The sequence below is a fragment of the Perognathus longimembris genome, chromosome 1 (genome assembly GCF_023159225.1).
Source record: "Perognathus longimembris pacificus isolate PPM17 chromosome 1, ASM2315922v1, whole genome shotgun sequence".
NCBI classification, from domain to species: domain Eukaryota; kingdom Metazoa; phylum Chordata; class Mammalia; order Rodentia; family Heteromyidae; genus Perognathus; species Perognathus longimembris.
The window spans coordinates 50,474,707-50,486,901 of NC_063161.1; the positions used below are offsets into that span (position 1 = coordinate 50,474,707).

At 51.3% G+C, this 12,195-nt stretch overlaps 2 protein-coding genes across 2 annotated transcripts in view; both read left to right on the forward strand.

Annotated features, from left to right (window-relative positions):
* Nucleotides 1-10,914, forward strand: part of LOC125364468 (keratin, type II cuticular Hb1-like) — a 30,590-nt gene extending 19,676 nt beyond the window's left edge. The window contains exons 10-11 of the mRNA XM_048364060.1: nucleotides 5,263-5,267; nucleotides 10,877-10,914. The gene's annotated coding sequence lies outside the window, so the exon portion shown is untranslated. The remainder of the gene's footprint in view (nucleotides 1-5,262; nucleotides 5,268-10,876) is intronic.
* Nucleotides 5,593-11,140, forward strand: LOC125364458 (keratin, type II cuticular Hb1-like). Its single transcript, XM_048364051.1, has 9 exons — nucleotides 5,593-5,976; nucleotides 6,940-7,148; nucleotides 7,726-7,786; nucleotides 8,523-8,618; nucleotides 9,088-9,252; nucleotides 9,447-9,572; nucleotides 9,857-10,077; nucleotides 10,251-10,282; nucleotides 10,736-11,140. The coding sequence occupies exons 1-9, from the start codon at nucleotides 5,593-5,595 to the stop codon at nucleotides 10,909-10,911; spliced, it is 1,470 nt and encodes a 489-aa protein (XP_048220008.1). The 3' UTR covers nucleotides 10,912-11,140.
* Nucleotides 11,141-12,195: the final 1,055 nt, after the last annotated feature.

Genomic DNA, 12,195 nt, shown 5'->3' on the forward strand with positions numbered 1-12,195 from the left:
CCTGGAACATGTAGGCCCTGACATGGCCTGGAGGATATAGATCGACTCCTAGAAAACTCAGCCAAACACTCAAAGCAGTTATTTGTTCAGCTCACTCTGCTGCAGGACCCATGAACCAGTGACCATGTGTTAACGTCTGGTCCGAAAGCTCCAAATAGCTGGGTCACCAAGCCTTCAAGACTGCTTGACTTCTACCCAATAGTCTCCCCATCAGTTTGGCCAAGAAACCATGGACCTTCTCTTCACATGGGCTCTGTTGTTACCAGATGTCCTTCAAGATAGATTGCCCCATAAATTCTGAGCCTGGCCATCCTACCTGAGCCTAAACTTGGGGGTTAGACTGGAGGTTCCCCAGCCAGGAGAGAGCATTCATGTGCAGGAGGCCACAATCTCAGACCTGGAAGAGCAGCAGGGAGCTCTGGGTAGTCACCAGGATAGGTGCTCTGGGTAAAACTCACAGGCAGTGCAGACAAAATAACAACTGTAATAAAAATAAAACAAAATAAGGAAACAGCTGGGCACTGGTGGCTCATGCCTGTAATCCTAACTATTCATGAGGCTGAAATCCAAAGATCACAGATCAAAGCCAGTCTGAGTAAGAAAGTCTATGAGATTCTTATCTCCAGTTAACCAGAAAAACCAGAAGTGGTGCTGTGGATCAAAGTGATAGAGCACTACCCTTGAGCAAAAAAGCTCAAGGACAGTGCCCAGGTCCTAAGTTCAAGTCCCATGACCAACAAAAAATAAACTAATAAAATAAATAAAAGCTACTACATTGTGTTGGTTATTTACCACACAGCTTTTCACACACACCTCACTCTCCTTATAATATTCTTGAGCAGGTATACTCACCTCAATTCTAGTTACAGAGGAAACTGAGGCTCAAAGAGGTTATGTGTTCAATTTCACTTATATTTCAAGTACCAGAGCTGAGATGTATCCAGAGGACACTTGAGGATGAGCTGTATTTAAGGAATGGGTACCATAATGGTCAAGATGTTTCATAATGAAGACACACACACACACACACACACACACACACACACACACATACTTTATGTGTACTGTCCTCATCTGAGTCCCCTCTCCCCCCATCTCTAAGCACAGCTCTTTCCAGTGCTCAGTGCTTAACTTGGCACTCTAATCTCTCCCACACTCCCCCTTGTCTACTCTCTGGCCTCAGCCAGCTTCTTCCCTAGCCTTCATCCATCCCCTATTTTTCTACCAAAGTGGATTGGAATTGCCACTCCTATATGTGCTCTGACCTGTCTCTTTTGGTGCCTTTATTTACTCCATTTCCTTCAGCATGAATCTTCCTCTCCTCTTTTATCTGGGCACTTCTGTTCCTCACACTCTTCCCTGACCCAACTCAGGTCCCATCTCCACTAAGGACCCAGCCATGGCCTGGTGCACAGGCTCCAGTGCTGGAGGTGTACTCACAGAATTTCTTGAAGCACAGAGTTCCATCCAGGCCCCGGCAGCTCTGTATGAAGCTTTTCCATGTAGTCCATGGTGGGGGGAGGAGTGCTGCTACAACATGAACCTGGTTCCTGATAGGCACTCAGGTGATTTGTGCTTTGGTTCCAGGGACTCACTGGAAGTAAAGAAGAGACCTACTGACCAAGACAGGCCATTAGTGCTGCACCCATAGACTGATGACTGCAGATGAAAGGGGCAGGGCAAAGAATGGAAAAGCCCAGGGGCTGGAGGCTTGGTTGAAGTGTAGAGAACAAGTTGAGCAAATGTGAGGTCCTAAGTTTAAACCCCAGTATCTACAAATAGCTAGATGGTGGTAACTCATGCTTATAATCCAAGCTACTCAGGAGGCTGAGATCTAAGGATCTCAGTTCAAAGCCAGCCCAGGCAGAAAAGTCCATGAGACTCTTACCTCCAATTACAAAAAAAGCCACAAAAAAGCCAGAGGTGGAGCTGTGTCTCAAGTGGTAAAGCACTAGCCTTGAGCACAAAAGCTTAGGGACAGCACCCAGGCCCAGAGTTCAAGCCCCAGTACTGACCAGAAAAACAAACAAACAAAACAATGGCAAAACCCTACTGTTCCCAGCACCTGTCATTAGCAGCCCTCTTATGGAAAAGTTTATCTTCATGTTCTCCTCCTCTTTTTCTTTCTCTTCCTCCTCTGTCTCTTTTTCCTCTGCCTTTCTTCTTTTCCTTTTCCTCTGCTTCCACTTCTCTGTGTGTGTGTGTGTGTGTGTGTGTGTGTGTGTGTGTGTGTGTGTGCGCCTGTACTGCAGCTTGAACTCAGAGCTGGGATGCTATCCCTTAGCTTTTTGGCTCACGGCTGGCACTGCACCCTTTGAGCCACAGCTTCATTTCTAGCTTTTTTGGAGACAAAGAGTCTCGTGGAGTTTTCTGCTTAGGCTGGCTTCAAACCGAAATCTCTAATTTAGATCTCAGTCTCCTGAGTGGCCAGGATTACAGGCGTGAGGCACCAGAGCCCAGTAGATTCCTTCTGAAATGTCTCGTGCTTCCTCTCATCTCTCTCCCTTGAATCCCCAGAATAATAAAGGAGCCACCAGAGTACATGGTTCTTTGAAACTGGATCTGAGATTAGTGCTAGCATTCTGGGGTCCCACTGAGTTCTAGATGCCAGATCCTTCAACTCCATCCCCTATAGATTATGTTATTAGTGACCACAACTCAGCCTGCATCTGTCCCATCTCTTTGGACTTCTAACACATTTTATTTTCCACATAGACAAAGATGGATTATTAACATCTTCATTGCCCATGACAGAACAGAAGGTCTATTCCATCTCCTCACCCATGCCCAGACAGAATCAAAGCCAGAAGCACATAAGTGACTCCATAAATCAATTTAAATCTATAAGGTAAGTCTTCCTCCTTTATTGTGGGAGATTCTTCCAATACTATTGTTCCCCAAAAGAAGGCTCAGACATGATTTCGTGGCCAAGCAGATTTTAGCATGCACAAGGCCCTGGGTTCCATCTCAGCACCAAAAAAGGAAAGTAAAATAGAGTAGAAATGCACATTCTTACAGCCAAGCCTTGGTCACATAATCACAACTAGTGACCCAGGCTGAGGCTTGGGAAGGGAGCCTGTGACATGAGCTGTGTTGAATTCTGTGTTCTACAGAGAACTGTGGCTGGGCTTAAATTGCTACAAAATAGACCAGGCTGGATCCAACACTGGACCCAGGAGAGCGTGGAAAAGAGCAAAGGAGGCCATGGGATACTCCATGGAAATGAGGTACCAGGCAGCCCACATCTGGGGATGGCCTTGATGACCTTGCAAGATTTAATTATTGCAATGCACAATAACTCATCTTTAAAGCAAAGGAAGCTCAAGGTGACAGGCAAGCTTCTCTTTAATGCAGGCTGCTAAGCACACACTCTAGTTTCCTCTGCCAATAATGGGCACATAATTAACCTCCTTTGTTATGGCATCCATTGAGGGGAACAGTTGTGATCAGGCCGACTTCTCTGAGAGTCCCAAACCCAGGAACCCATACAAGAACTCAGCCTCACTCAGCCCCCAAAGACACAGACCTGGGAGAGAGCAGTGTGAAGGAGGGCTGGAATTCCCTTTCAGATCTTAAGATCTTCAGTCATAGGAGCACTCTGAACTTACCTCCTGGTCAGATAAATGGACACAATCATGCCAACCTCACTAGGAAGACTGCTCTGGCAGTCAGCTTTTGGAAATTGAATATTAAAAAGCCTTCCACAGGGGCTAGGAATGTGGCTTCATGGTAGAGTGTTTGCTTAGCACACATGAAGCCCTGGGTTTGATTCCTCAGCATCACATAAAACGGAAGTGGCTCTGTGGCTCAAGTGGTAGAGAGCCAGCCTTGAGCAAAAAGAAGCCAAGGACAGTGCTCAGGCCCTGAGTTCAAGCCCCAGGACTGGCAAAAAACAAAAAAACAAAAAGCCTTCCACACAGCTAGACCTAAAAGGTATACATATTCATGGATATGAGCATATATATATATATATCTGCATACATAATTGTACATGGGATAAACATAGAACATGAATCTAACTAAGGAGCTAGGTAAGAAGAAAAATGGAAAAAGAAGGATAAAGGGGGACATTTTGAGGTTCACTGAAACTATATTTAAAAACAACATAAAGAACTTGAAGCAGGCACCAGTGACATTCCTGTAATGCTAGCTACTCAGGGGCCTGAGCTCTGAGGATCCTGGTTCTAAATCAGCAAGAAAATCTCCAGTCATCCACCAAAAACCCAGAATGGGAGCTTTGGGCTCAAAAGGTAGAACACCAGCCTTGAGCAAAAAAGCTAAGGGACAGCACTCAGGCCTTGAGTTCAAATCCTAGTACTAACACACACACACACACACACACAGAGAGAGAGAGAGAGAGAGAGAGAGAGAGAGAGAGAGAGAGAGAGAGAGAGAGAGAGAGAACAATGAAAGCTATTGATCTACAGGGCCTGAAGGGAAATAAGCTCTATTTATTGGCAGGGATGAGTACTATGGACAGGAGGTTGAATTAACATGAGTGAAAGAGAATGAATATGACCCAAATAGATTGTTAGAGGCAAGTATGACACTAAAACAATGAAAGCTGTTGACATTGTACTAGAAAAGGGGAAGGTAGTAAGGGAGAATTACAGAAGGGGGTTGACTGGAATACACTGTATACCTCTGTAGAAATCTCAATGAGCATCCCTCTCTTGCATAAATGTATGCTAATTTTGAAAATAAGCCAGCCTTCCACACAGCACTGAGCACACGGTTGGCACTCCATCCATGTAAGCCCCTTCCCTGCCGGTGTCTTTGTGCAAGAGTGAACAGAAGTAATTGTGAGATAAGAGGTGGAGAGTGGAGGTTGGGGGGGTGGGTAGGGGACCTCACTAGGAGAGGAGGTAGAAGCAGAGTTCCCAGAAGAAGAAAAAGGGAAAGTTTGGGCCCAAAGTGGACACAAGAAGAGTGACAGGTTAATAATAGTAGAATAAACAGAGTAAATAAATAAACAAGCAAACATGTGGGGAGCTCTTTGAGTGCTAAGTAGAGCTTAAATGTTTCCTTCCGGGGACCCATTATCTCATTAGATCCTTCCAGACTCTCACCTGGGTGCCATTATCACCCCTACTTCCCGTGGAACTTGTGCTCCAAGGTCATGACACCTGTGATTTGGGAGGCCAGATCCCCCCCAGAGCACTATGCACACCACGCCCCGGCCCCACACCATGCAGATGCGCCCGGCACACTGCACACCGAGGCCCAGGCTTGCGCGCTGCAGGATGGAGCCTGGGGTGGTAGCCAGGGTGGCCTGCCCGTCCCAGCTGGAGTCCCCGCAGAGGGCGGTTCGGGTCCCGCCCCGCAGGGCACCGGCCCCTACCGCTGACCAGGCGCTTCCTAGGCCCCATAAAGCCAGGGCGGGAGGCAAACGCTGTTTTATGGGGGCGGCCGGGCAGCCAGGCCTGCTTTGATTCCCGGGCTCTGCCAGGCGCGCTGGGACCTAGCCCTCCAAGCTCGTAAACGCCTGGGCGGCGAGCTCCCTCCCCGGACCCGGGGCGGGGGAGAGGGTGGGGGCATATAAGGCAGCACGCAGGCCTCGGGGTCCAGCCTGTACCATCCTCATCGCCAGCCATGACCTGCTACTCCTCCTGCCTCGGTGCCCCCAGCGGGATGCGCGCCTTCAGCTGCGCCTCCGCCTGCGGACCCAGGCCCGGCCGCTGTTGCATCACCGCCGCCCCCTACCGCGGCATCTCCTGCTACCGCGGCCTCACGGGGGGCTTCGGCAGCCGCAGCGTCTGCGGGGGCTTCCGCTCCGGCTCCTATGGGCGCAGCTTCGGCTACCGCTCAGGGGGCGTCTGCGGGCCCAGCCCCCCATGCATCACCACCGTGTCCGTCAACGAGAGCCTCCTGACGCCCCTCAACCTGGAGATCGACCCCAGTGCCCAGTGCGTGAAGCATGAGGAGAAGGAGCAGATCAAGTGCCTCAACAGCAGGTTTGCTGCCTTCATCGACAAGGTGGGTGTCCTGGATCAAGCAGGACCTGAGCCTGGTGTGCTGGCAGGAGATCTGGGGATCACGGGCCAGGAGGGAAGCAGAAGCCGGGAATGTCCAGCTAGTCTTTTTAGAAATGCAGAAACAAAGTGGGGGGGGGGTGCTGTTTTATGACCATTAGGTAGTCCCTGCCCCATGACATTAAGTGGCATTGAAAAAATCTGGTGAGAAAATATAATCCTTTCATGGATGCTTCTGTCCTGCAAAAACAAGTGGAGGAAATCTCACTGGGTGCTAATTCCTTCTGTGTTTCTCTACTATTCCTTTCCCTCCCACTGTGTGTGTGTGCGTGTGTGGAAAGGGGGTGGTGGTGGTGGTGTGTGTACTCAGGCCTGGGTCCCCACACCTTTAGCTCTTTTTTTTTTCTCTAGTCTAGAGCCCTACCACTTGAGCCACAGCTCCACCTTGGTCTTTTAGGTGGTTAATTGGGGATGAGAGCTATCCAGGCTGACTTCCAGCCCTGGTTCTCAGAGCTCAGCCTCTTGAGTAGCTCCAGGGTATGTAACTGTGTGACACACATGTAGCCGCCAAACCCCCCCTCCCCCCGGACTTCATCTCACTCTACCCCAAGCCTCTCCAGACTTTCCCAGAGCTCCATCTGTCTGTTCTCCTAGCTACACAGTCCTTCCCACCCTGACCATTCAGCCACACTGCTCTGCAGTCCCTTTGCCAGGACTGATGAGCACCACCCTCCATTCCCTCTCTCCTCTCACCCATTCCCACTTGCTTGGCAAACCCTCATTCCGGCCTGAACAAACCAAGGGCTCTCCTGGTGCATCCTCAGCCAGGAGCACCTCCCCCCCCCCACACACACCGGCCATGATGCTGGCCAGGCCTTGCTATTTCCTGCTGCTACTTCTGCCTGTTCAATAAGCAGGGTGAAAGTTGTTGACTTCTCCCACAGACTTACCCCCTCTCCCATCCCAGGTGCGCTTCCTGGAGCAGCAGAACAAGCTGCTGGAGACCAAGTGGCAGTTCTATCAGAACCGCAAGTGCTGTGAGAGCAACCTGGAGCCCTTGTTCGAAGGCTACATCGAGACGCTGAGGAGGGAGGCTGAATGTGCGGAGGCTGACAGCGGGAGGCTGGCCGCAGAGCTCAACAATGTGCGCGAGGTGATGGAGGGCTACAAGAAGAAGTGAGTGCTGTGGGCAGGAGGGTTTGGAGAAGTGAAATGGGACTTAGTCAAAGCCAGACAGATTTGGGGGTAGAGCACAGGAGGAACTTTCCAGCAAAGAAGACGGTAACCATGACCCTCTCTGGGACAGGAAGGATTTTCTTTTTCTGGGCCTTGAATGTAACAACTGTAGAAATTCTGAGATAGTCCAGCTACTTTATTATATATTTATCTCATTATTCATCAAGTATTCATTGAGCATCTCTTGGTCTTGGGTGCTGTGTCAGGTCCTGAATGGAGAAAAGGTAAGAAAATAAGGAAGGGAAAGGGATGAGTAGCAGAACCAGGGCAGGACTCTGACACACACCCCCAAATTAAACCAGGAGGCTATTGATAATATCAGCAGTGAGAACCCCAGAGGCAGGAAGCACTTCAGGGGACTTGGTTGGTTTCTGTGTCCGTGGACAGGGACCGCAGGCCCCTTCCTGTCCAACACTGATTCCACGTCCACCTCCAAAAGTCTCCTGGGGTGTTTGTCTGGGCCTTTCTTCTTCTTTTATTTCTCTACAAATCTGAGCATTGTATTCTTTGTCCTCAGATATGAAGAGGAAGTGGCACTAAGGGCCACAGCCGAGAATGAATTTGTGGCCCTAAAGAAGGTGAGTGCTCATCCTCTAATCAGAACCCAGGGCAGAGGCAACAGGGGGCACTTGGCAATTCAGACTCTGTCTGTCCCACTGTGCCTTGCCCTGTCCCCACATGCTGCCAAGCTCCTTGGGTGGCTCCTGGCATCAGAGTCCACTGCTAGCCTCAAGCAGGGCAGGGTCTTCCCCCCATCCATCTGGCCAAGAGCTGCCCACCTCTCTCAATCCTGTACCTGGCAGAGGATGGTAGACTGAACACTTGATACCTAGGTGAGGAAGTGAGGCCCTGAGTCCAAATTCCAGTGCTGGAGAGAGAGAGAGAGAGAGAGAGAGAGAGAGAGAGAGAGAGAGAGAGAGAGAGAGAGAGGGGAAGGAAAAAGAGAGGGAGGGGGGGAGGGAGGGAGGGAGGGAGGGAGGGAGGGAGGGAGGGAGGGGAAGGGAACAGATGGCTTATTTCTCATTGTATCTTGAGTTGAGGGGATAGTGGGATAGTACCAGGTATAGATTTAGAAGAATCATCCCAGTGGTACTCAAGAAAGGGCTTGGAAACCCCGGGATTCTCCTCCCTCCCCATATCTGCTCCTGACCCCACCAGCTACATTGCCTACCTCATGAAGTCAGGCCCAGGGATAAGCATCTAAGGAGGGTTTTCAGGAGGCTTGCTCGTGTCATGGCTTACACACACACACCAGGGGGAGAAATGAGATTGTGTGCCTCTTAGTGAGACTTCGAACCCGTCTTCCCGTTTTAGGACGTGGACTGTGCCTACCTGCGCAAGTCTGACATGGAGGCCAACTCAGAGGCGCTGACACAGGAGATTGACTTCCTGCGGCGACTCTATGAGGAGGTGAGGGGCCACAGAGCAGAGGGTGGCAAGGAGGATGAGTTAACTATTGGTAGGAGAAATCACCATGTGGCTTGTGAGCCACTCCCATGGTACAGAGGGGTACAGTGCAGTTGAAAGACCTGAGGCAGATCTTCGAAAAATCAAAAAGCATATAAATGCTTAGTTACTATGGTAACAACCATCACAACTTGGTAAAGCCAGGTCCTGGACCCTGAGGATCAAGCTGAAGGTCTTGAGTGAAATCAGGCAGCAAGCCTCAGACATAAACTTTCTCTACCTCCTCCTGTTAGTCCTGGGACTCCAGGCCCAAGGTGCCATTGATGTCTTAGGGTTGAGAGGAAGAAAGACTATGAAGGTGTTGGGGTGGGGGGAACAGGGGAAAGGGGCAGACAGCGACTATAAGATGATGTGCTGCTGGTGGTAGGGCACTATATTAACAAGCACCTCCACTTGTCAACTTCCTCTGCAGGAGATCCGTGTCCTCCATGCCCACATCTCAGACACCTCAGTCATCGTCAAGATGGACAACAGCCGGGACCTCAACATGGACTGCATTGTGGCTGAGATCAAGGCTCAGTATGATGACATCGCCACCCGCAGCAGGGCTGAGGCTGAGTCCTGGTACCGCAGCAAGGTAACTTGCCCAGGAGGCTGCCCTGTAGACAGTGAGCAGGAGCAGCTGCCTGCCTGCTAGAGAAGGTTGCATGCGAAGGGTGGGGCCAACAGCCCTCAAATGGGGTTCAGGGCAGGGCTGCCAGGTGTGGCTGTTTGCACACACTGAGCACTGTCCCCCCTGAACCTCGTGGGCACCCCCATGTTCCTCCCCAGTGTGAGGAGATCAAGGCCACTGTGATCCGACATGGGGAGACCCTGCGCCGCACCAGGGAGGAGATGAATGAGATGAACCGCATCATCCAGAGGCTAACAGCTGAGATCGAGAATGCCAAGGTCCAGGTACGGAGCGGCTGTGCCTAAGACCAGAGCAGCTGGGAGACTGGCCAGAGCCATACATGCTATGTGTGCTGCATTTTCATCTTTCCATTTAGTCCCCAAGCTATTTGCCCAGGCCAAGTCTTTGGTGGTAGTCATGTGGTCATTTGGTGAGACTCTACTCTAGAGGACTAGAGACCCTTTTGGTTGGGGGGGGGGGGTACGAGGGCAGTATAACTAGGCACATCTCAGTAAAGAATAGAGAGACCCAGCACTTGTAACCCACCTCATTCTCTCCTGGGCTCCAGAATGCCAAGCTGGAGGCAGCAGTGTCCCAGTCTGAACAGCAGGGCGAGGCAGCCCTCACTGATGCCCGCTCCAAGCTGACTGAGCTGGAGGGCGCCCTGCAGAAGGCCAAGCAGGACATGGCCTGCCTGCTGAAGGAGTACCAGGAGGTGATGAACTCCAAGCTGGGCCTGGACATCGAGATCGCCACCTACAGGCGCCTGCTGGAGGGTGAAGAACAAAGGTGAGGCTCTTCATTCTCCCAAGGAGAGAGGAGGTGCTTCAAGAACCAGGAGCACATTTGCATGTTGTTTGCATCTGATTTGCATCAGCATCATTTAGAGGGGAATTTGCCAGTGGAAAGATCCTCTCAGCATTGCCTGGCCCAAATCATGTTGGTCTCTTTGCTCCCCCTAGGTTGTGTGAGGGTGTCGGCGCGGTGAATGTCTGTAAGTAAAATACACCTTGGCTTATGAAGTTAAGAGCTCTGTGTTTCCAAGGCAAACTTTTCCTAAAGGGTGAAACTGTAAATAGTTTAAGCTTGTGGGCCATGCAGTTTTTGTCTCAATTACTCAGTTCTGTCTTTGTAATGGAAGGCTGCAACAGCCTTAGGCCTTAAGTAGGAATGATTGGATTCCAGTACAACTTAATCTACAAAACAGGAGGCCAGCTGGTGGCCATGCTTTGCAGAGGCTAAGATGAAGGAGGCGGTGATGATGAGAACTTAAGTTGCCATTGCTGCCTAGGGTGGGCCTGGGCTGACTATTGGACTGCAGGAAGGTATTCAGGGAAGGGAAGGGGAGGGGAGTCGAGACTGAGGGGAGAAGCCCTGTGCTTTGGCTCCCAGGTGCTGGCCTCCAGTGACCACCTCTCTGGGCCTAAGGCTTGTCTTCTTCCCCCAGGTGTCAGCAGCTCCCGGGGCGGGGTCGTGTGTGGTGACCTGTGCGTGTCCGGCTCCCGGCCGGTGACAGGAAGTGTGTGCAGCGCCCCTTGCACTGGGAACCTGGCAGTGAGCACCGGCATGTGTGCACCCTGTGGCCAAGGCTGTGGCAGTGGCCGCTCTGTGCGGTTTGCATAAAGCCACCCCACAACCCTGCTGCTCCCACTACCCAATCTCCCCACTTTGGCTACTCTACGCACCACAGTTCCTGTCTCTCCTGTGTTCCTGTGGCCCCAAAGGCTCCCTGGACGTGAGGACGAAGGGCTGAGGTCACCAGTGGCCTGGCATGGCCTCACTGCCATACACCTCCATCTCATCCCTGTTGGCACTTGTCCCTTCATCTCTTCAGAGCTGGGCTCCTGGACCATAAATCTGGCTAGGGCTTGCCCACCCCCAAATGTGTAAATGACTGCTTTCCTTGCTGCTCTGGGCAAAGACCCAATCCCAGGAGGCTTGGGCCCATCTTAACTTGGGAGAGACAGATTGGTCCCAGGACCCCATGGGTCTGCATCCTCTACCTTCCTAACCCTGCTACGGTGGTGACAGGCTGTCTTTTGCTCTCCAAAAGGCCAAAGTTCCAGTTGCCTGGGCTTCCGCTCTTCCCTTCTGCCTGGTCTTCTTGTTTTCAATAAAGCTCATGGTCATGTATGGTGTGTGTGTGTGTTTTCATCACCTCCCCCTGGCCCTGCCTACTTCCTGCCAAGTGGAAACCTTGCAAGTCTTGTCAGCCCAGAACTGTTTCCAGCCCTGGAGGAAGGGCTGTCACTGGGTATCCCGCCCTTGCTGTACACACACTGCAAGGTGAAGGGCAAAGGGGATGAGCTGCAGCCCCCAAGCCCTGACCAACAGCCTGGAAGGACTGGGACTCCAGTGAGGAGAGGAAAAGCCTGGATCACCTGACACACGAGGTAGGTACCTTATTACTTGTAACTACCTGGGCACAATGATCTCAGCTCCAAATCCTTGGCTCATGCTGTCAACTACTTAGACTCCAATAACAACCTTTAAGTCCTCGATGCTCTCCTGCTTACCACCACCACCCATATGCACACCAACACCATCATCAACCTCCCTTCCCCTAGACCCCCGAAATAGAGACCACCCTCTTCCTCCCGAAAGTTCATCAGATGTGCTGCTGCCCTGACACAAAGCTCCCAGCATACTCTCAAACACACTGGGAGACCCTGACATTTGGAAGCCCCCAGCCTTAAGGCAAGCCCAGGAATCATGTAGAAACATCTTTCCTCCACCCCTGAACCCCAGTCTCCACCACTGGATCCAGACACAGCTCAGCCTGTTCCTCCACCTAAGGATCTGGACACAGACCCCTTACCAGGACTACAATCTGAGATACCACCCTATATACACTCAGATCACCCGCTACCCCGACCCCCAGACTCCCAGACAGGCATATGGTTCCAG

Coding starts and splice junctions, on each gene's coding strand:
- LOC125364458 (XM_048364051.1), top strand. CDS start 5,593: ATGACCTGCTACTCCTCCTGCCTCGGTGCCCCCAGCGGGATGCGCGCC. Junction 7,149..7,725: donor ATGGAGGGCTACAAGAAGAA/GTGAGTGCTGTG, acceptor CTTTGTCCTCAG/ATATGAAGAGGAAGTGGCAC. Junction 10,078..10,250: donor CTGGAGGGTGAAGAACAAAG/GTGAGGCTCTTC, acceptor TGCTCCCCCTAG/GTTGTGTGAGGGTGTCGGCG.